Here is an 8,144-nt window from a genome sequence, read left to right on the forward strand (position 1 = left end):
GTTATATCCTGCTAAAAATTATTCTAATGCTCACAGAATATCAAAATATCCACATTATTCTGATGTATTGAAATTAAAAAGCATTCAGTTTCCAATGACCATAAAACAAATTCCTAACTTTGAAAAGCAAAATAATATTTCGATAAACGTATATTACCTAAAAAAAGATAAATATTTTAAGACCCTCCCAACATATTTAACGAAAGAAAAGAATGATAAACATGTGAATCTGCTTTTGATACAAGATAAATATGATGAGCCGCCTACGAAGTACCACTATGTGTGGATTAAAAATTTGTCACGCCTCCTCTCTAAACAGTTAAGTAAAGAAGAACATAAAAAATATTTCTGTGACCGATGCCTACATTACTCCCGATCACAAGAAACATTAGATAAACATACAATAGAATGCTTAAAACAAAATGAGACTGTTATCAACATGCCTGATAAAAGTAAATGTATAGTAAAGTTTAAAAATTTTAAAAATAAAGTAAAGGTTCCATTCATTGTATATGCGGATTTGGAGACTGTTCTAAAACCCACTGATGATCCTAAAAAACCACAAGAGCATATACCAGCTGCCGTTGGTTATTACTTTAAATGTTCCTATGATGATTCTCTGTCATTTTATCGCTCCTATCGAGGAAAGGATTGCATGGAATGGTTTGCTGATAAAATGAATCAGCTTGCTGAGGACGTCTCCACCGTATTTCTTTGTCCATATCCGATCCATATGTCAGAAGATGATGAGCGAATGTTTCAGGCTGCTAATTACTGTCATATATGTGAGCAACGCTTTTCTCCCGAAGATAAAAAAGTCCGAGACCATGATCACATGATCCCGGAAAACAGTTTTCGTGGAGCAGCTCATGAAGGGTGCAACGTCAATTATCAAGACACCCACACTATCCCGGTCATATTTCATAACCTCTCTAGATATGACGCGCATTTTGTCGTTTCCGACATTGCTACACGTATGAAAGGCTCCATTGATCTTCTTCCTATCACTAAGGAAAAATATATCTCATTTACAAAGCATGTTGAAGATGTTCGAATTAACTTTAGGTTTATCGACAGTTTTCGGTTCATGGCTTCTTCTCTTGATAAGCTCTCCTCATATTTGCCTAAATATCCAAATCTTCGCGCCCAATTTTCATCTCTTCCCGAGGAGCAGTTTGATCTTCTTACTAAAAAGGGCATCATGCCGTATGATTATATTGATTCTTTCGATCGCTTCATTGAAACATGTCTACCACCTATCGAGTCTTTTTACAATAACCTTGAGGATAAACCATGTCCTCGTCGACATTATCGTCGCGCTCAAGAAGTCTGGTCATCGTTCTCCTGTTCCACTCTTGGCGATTATGTAGATCTCTACATGAAAACCGACATCCTTCTTCTTGCCGACGTTTTTGAGCAGTTCCGCTCCAGCTGCCTCGCCACATATAATCTCGACCCTGCTCACTATTACACTTTACCTGGTTTCACGTGGGATGGTATGCTTAAGCACACAAAACAGGAACTTGAACTTTTAACTGACCAAGATATGTTTTTGTTTGTGGAGCGTGGAATTCGTGGCGGTTTGAGTCAAGTATGCTCGAAACGCCGCGTTCACGCCAATAACAAGTATATGGCATCTTACGATCCTTCGAAGCCCGACTCCTATCTGATGTATTTCGATGTTAATAATCAATATGGTTGGGCGATGTCTCAATTCTTACCATATGGAGGTTTCGAGTGGGTCGATGTCAACATTGATGTCTTGTCGGTTCCTGACGATGCTTCTGAAGGGTACTTCCTCGAGGTTGATTTATATTACCCCCACCATCTCCACAATCATCATAATGATATCCCGTTCTGTCCAGAATCTTTAAATCCGAAAACCATGAAACCACCTTCACGACCAAGAGAACTTACTAAATTAATGGCCACCTTAAGCCCCAAAAAAAAGTATGTAATACACTACCGAGCCCTTAAGCAAGCATTAACTCATGGCTTAGTACTGAAGAGGATACATCGAGTCCTGACATTCAAACAGAGTCCCTGGTTAAAGTCATACATCGACTTGAATACTGAACTTCGAAAAAATGCTAAGAATGAGTTTGAAAAGAACCTTTTTAAGTTAATGAACAACGCTGTCTTCGGTAAAACGATGGAGAATGTGCGCAAGCGCGTTGAAATTAAACTTGTGACAGAATGGGAGGGGAGATATGGCGCAGAATCACGAATTAGTGATCCATTGTTTAAAAATTTAAGTATTTTCAATGAAAATTTAGTGGCAATCGAGATGAGAAAAGATGAAATTTGGCTAAATAAACCAATATATGTTGGAATGATCATCTTAGACTTGGCTAATACTACGATTTATGACTTTCAGTATGGTTATTTAGCCGATAGGTTTGGAGAAAACTTCACGACTTGCTACACAGACACTGATTCAGTAATAGTAGAGATACGAGGGAAAGATCCATATGAGACGATGAAATATGACTGTCACAAGTATTTCGATACATAAGATTACGCTGCAGACAATCCATATAATATCTCCCAGGTTAACAAAAAAGTTCCAGGCTTGATGAAGGATGAGAATAATGGTCGCATTATGACTGACTATGTAGGATTGAGATCTAAATTGTATACAACAAAAGTTCTAATTACAGATAATGACATTAAAAAGAAACGAGAAATGCTACAGAATGAGGAGTATGACGATGATGAAATTGGGGCAATAATCAAAAATTTGGGCGTGACAAAGAAAGCCAAGGGAGTTAAGATGAACGTCGTTCAAAATAAAATAACTTTTGATGATTATGTTAAATGTCTAGATTCGTATCAATCTATGTCGATTCAACAAAAATTAATAAGATCTATTAAACATGTTGTATACTCCATGGTTCAAGATAAAAAAGGCCTTAGTTCAAACGATGACAAAAGGTGTAACGTGCCAGACACCTATAGTACATTAGCGTGGGGAAATTACTCTATAGATGCTGTACCCATGGATGTTGAATAAAAAAAAATATGATATACTTTATCAGTTCCGACGCTAGTCAATCTGGTGTAGATAGGATAGATTATATCTACTAAACATTAGGTATACTCCATGGTTCACGGTACAATAGGCCAGTCCTCTATTTTAACATTTATCCTTGATGATTTGATTGGCTTTAAGATGGATGCTGATTGTACATTTTTTAACTTCATTTATTTATTACATCTACACTATTGATAAATACATCTGAATCAGACAGTTTTTATTATATTCCTTTTCTCACCCTTTTATATCATTCATCATTTCTATTCATTATTTTTAAATTAAGATACTTAAGATTAGCACATTTAAAAAAATGTTTAGTTATGACCACTAAAAAGATATCTGATATGGACCACTGGTGAATTAATGAACCGTTCTGGTTAACTCCAGAGTTATGTGTTCGTGCAGCCTCCTAGCAAGACGATCGATAACTTAATGGTCTCCTTTCCTTGATTTAGTTTTAAGTCTTCGATAGCCTGTCACAAAACAGGAGTCGGAGAATTTACTAGTTTTAAGATCAGATAACCTAGAGTTATTGACCAACCCACAATAATTCATTTTGAATACTAAACAGCACAGTAACTAATGAATTAACACCAAAGTATCGATGTTTTAACATTAATAAAAATAAAAGATGTCCATCAGATCAATAAAAAGATGTCTACTAAATTAACTTAAATCATGAGCTAATCTTAGTAAGTCAAGTATATTATTATTAAATATATTATCATATAGTGTAAAATCTTTTATCCCTACTAACCATCATCCTTACTGACATGGCGGTCGATGTAGTCGTACCTTCACGTTGGTGACTGCTGTTAAGAACATATTTTTTCTGTTTTTCAGCAAATTATGTTCGACCGAATTGACTACCTTTTACTTATTACATTTTTACATCATTTTTATACATCGCTTTAAACATACATTCCATCGCTTAGATACTAACATTATTTTATTAACGTTTACAGATACTTATTACATTTAACCATCTACATTCCATCGCTTAGATACTAACATTATTTTATTAACATTTACAGATACTTATTACATTTAACCATTACTTACCGCTGTCGTTGCCAACATTTTTCCCGATAGACTATATATCTATAAATTATTTCATGATCGTAGATACATTCTAGTACATATATATTTCAATAATACTGTTTATTACACTATGTTAAATGCCTTTTCTATATCTACATATGCTTCATGTCAGTATATCAAACAGTTGTTTGTGCTATGCTAAATTGTTAAAGGATTTTTCCCCAAATATATTTTCTATTTTTTACTAGAGACCTGAAGTACAATATCAACCGAAACCCTTAATATTACCCAACTTGCCGTAGATAAAATATAGTATGCAACTCGCAATACCATCTGCATTTAGTACTGTGCCTTAAAATTATATGCATATATGGAATAATAGACATGTATCGCACGTTAGGTGGAGACCTATGTATAGTAGTGATCGTTCTGATAAGATCCATGTTGAGCAGTGATCGTTTAGCTGATATTTATATCGAGTATGTATTATGGTTTAGCCATACTGTAAGAATGGTACATTTACAAAGAGCAGGTGTAGGATCAGAGGAGATCCATGTATAGTAGTAATCAATCATCTTGTATATTATAGCGGATGTTTGCTGGTTTGGATATACTGTAAGAATGAGATACGTTCTTCGATTAATCATATTCTATTTCTACTGATACCTCATACGTTGCTGTACGTTATATCATTTTCAACGACACCTCCTCAGTATGATGATTGAATTTGACAGAAAAGAAGTATGTTTTGAATATACGCTGTACAAAAAAAAACGATAGGCTGAATGACATATAGGTGCTAGAAGGTTTGGACATAGTTAAAGGCTGTAGCCGATAGATGGCGCGAGAATGCGATTTTTCTGATGAAAACCAATCTCATTATTTGATACCATAAACGTCAAATTAGGTCCAATAACAACTGAGGTATGACAAAATGTCGATTTGACAATACCGCCATCCTATTTTTGTATGTGAATATATTTCCTCTCCCTATGACGTGACATTCGACGCAACACGCGACATTCGACGCAGGACGTGACATTTGATGTGAAATGTCGCGTGAAATGACGTGAATGACGTGACATTCGACGCAACACGCGACATTCGACGCAGGACGTGACATTTGATGTGAAATGTCGCGTGAAATGATGTGGCATTCGACGCAACACGTGACATTCGATACAGGATGTAAAATTTGATATGAAATTATGTAAATTACGTGACATTGGACGCAGGACAAGACGTTCGACGCAGGATGTGACATTTGACGTGAAATGTCACTTGAAATGACGTGAATGACTTCTTTGCGTTTGTTTTCTGTGATAACATATTCATTAGCCCATCCTATTTCATTTACCGCTTCATACGTAGTAATTGAACCAATAACAACGAAGATATGATATAGTGACGTTTTAGCAATGTTGCCATGTTTGATTTTACTGTTTTCATATTTGATATCTTCTCCTCTTTCATTTGTCATCTTATACGTCAAAATCGGACCAATAAAAACGAAGATACGGTAGAGTGCCGTTTTGGCAATGTCTTCCGTCTGTTTTTTGTGTTAACGTATTGGATATCCCCTCCTCTTTCATTTAACGTGTTACGTATATTAATCTGACGAATAACGATGGAGATACGATATAATGCCGTTTTGGCATTGTCTTTGCGTTTGATTTTTATTTTAACATACTCGCTACCACCTCCCCTTTCCATCGATTCCTTGCACGTTGTTGTACGTTGAGCCGTTTAGACGTTAACAGCTTAGTGGCGTTTTGACAATGTCTTTGCGTTTGTTTTTTTTTGTCCTTACATATTCGTCATCACCTCCCCTTTCCATTGATACCTTGCACATTATTGAACGTTGAGCCGTTTAGACGTTATAAGCTTAGTGTCCTTTTGGCAATGCCGCCATATTTGTTTTTTTTATGTTAACGTATTTGTTGAGCCCTCCCCTTTACATCCATACCTTGCACGTTGTTGTGCGTCAAGCCGTTTCGACGTTACAAGCTTAGTGCCGTTTTGATAATGCCGCCATCTTTGTTTTTTTTTGCTTCAATGTATTCGTTACCTCCTTCCTATTTACAACGACCCCTTTGTTCGTCACGATCCGCCGAGCCAACGCACCCTTTTTCCAACAACCCCTGTTACGCTTTAAAAAAATTGACGCTATTTTCAAGTTTGAACGATACGAAAAGAAGAAGAATTCACGCTATCTTCCCGTTTGGACGATTTTTCACAAAAGAAGAAGAATTAACGCTATTTTCATGTATCGACGACACCTCGAGTACCCCCGTCCCCCCGTCCCCCCGCACCCCTCGCCCGGCCCCACTCGCCACCCCTTCGCCCTCCGCCACCACCACGTAGCCAAAACAGTGTTACCCATAGCTGCACGAAACCCGTTGCGCGTACGGTTCCAACAATACCTCACACGTCACGATCTGATGAGCCGTTTTACCCCCACCACGAAAAGATCAAAAAACGAGCAGAATGGACCTTAGATTTTCTTATGGAGATTTACATGGGAAAATGACCGATTTTGTTCCCGAACCGGTGCTGCCTAATTACTATAGGGCCTTTTCTCAAGTTATAAGTTGAGTAAATTACGATCAATATATTACAAAACCACTCCCAACCATCAATTTTTGTCCATTTCATATACTTGTCAACACACAAAATATAACTACATCACTCAATCTGTTAACACCTAATCAGATATTTATATTCGTGAACTTGTAACTCAAGAAGTTTTACATTTACCAGGTACCAAATGTTGTTTTTTTGACATACAGGGCCTAATATAATTGAGTTATAAGTCAATTTTTACATGAACTTCCTGTTTATATTACAATAGTTTTATTTCATTCATTGAATAACATTCTCACATAATAAATATATTAATTCCTATACCTTTCAAGAACCAAACTTTCCACCTGTGTCTAGTTTCCATTTTCCAGGTACCAAATGTTATTGAAACATAAAGGGCCTTATATTAGAATCTTTTTCATCACACCACTTGACACTGTATAGTTGGTTGCCTACCTATAATCACATAATTTTCTCATCACAATTTCATCTCACACACATAATTTAAAACAACAACATTGATGGTTGATACTGTTATAATTTTTTAATTTTATTTCAACTTTCACAATTTTAAATATATTACTTCATATATTAACGGTGGCTTCTGTCTTAAATAGACACATACAGTTACACTGACTGCTCTGTCACGACTTCCGTCATAACCTGTTGAGATTGTCATTTCAATCAGTTGCTTTAATAAAGTCCTCGTAGACATACCGTCTCAGGACTTGCAACTTAATGTAGAGTCATATGTCGCCATGTTACCAATCCAACGGTAACTTTACCATCCTATTTGTAAACACGACATAATGTAAACTAAACTTTATATATTAATTTTTAAAGGGTTTTTACCCTCATATTTAGTGGCTACATTCATGTAATATATTGTAAGTATTAACCACATTTCACATTAACCTTAGTCAAAATTTAAATCATTTCATGTTCTTTTTAATTAAGTGGTTAAATATTTTAGGACACTGATGATGGAATACTTATTCCGAAAACGTTTTGTCTTTTAAACATAGCCCGACGGGATTTTTTATATACCTTTTTATAAAGGATTTTATTGGAAAATTTTTTAAATTATAATTTGATGCACACTATGATGTAACGGATAAAGGGCGCCACTTATGCCACATATCTGGTATAAATTTGCAATTGACTTTTTGCTCTTTAAGTTACCTATATTTGGGATAAAAAATATTAAAGATGCATTATTTTAACAAAAAAAAGATGTACTTGTTAATAACTTCAAAACCCAATAGTTTTCGAGATATTCGCATTCTAAAAATCAGCTGCATAATTCTGATCTAAGGCAATTACTCCAGGCAACGAAGAAAAAATAGACAAAACATTAATACTTCTAAATTTTGGTATAAAATACCTTTAGCTAAAGTTAATGGTTAACGAAATATTAAATAAAATAAATATGTCAGCAGGATAGTTAATACTAGGATTTGACAAAATAAGAGAATAATAGGAT

At 35.4% G+C, this 8,144-nt stretch overlaps 1 protein-coding gene across 1 annotated transcript; it reads left to right on the plus strand.

Moving 5' to 3' along the window:
• The first annotated feature begins 439 nt into the window (after window positions 1–439).
• Window positions 440–2,515, plus strand: LOC140452839 (uncharacterized). The gene has a single exon (XM_072547171.1). The coding sequence runs from the start codon at window positions 440–442 to the stop codon at window positions 2,513–2,515; it is 2,076 nt and encodes a 691-aa protein (XP_072403272.1).
• The last annotated feature ends 5,629 nt before the right edge of the window (window positions 2,516–8,144 follow it).

Source organism: Diabrotica undecimpunctata, chromosome 11 (genome assembly GCF_040954645.1).
Source record: "Diabrotica undecimpunctata isolate CICGRU chromosome 11, icDiaUnde3, whole genome shotgun sequence".
NCBI lineage: Eukaryota > Metazoa > Arthropoda > Insecta > Coleoptera > Chrysomelidae > Diabrotica > Diabrotica undecimpunctata.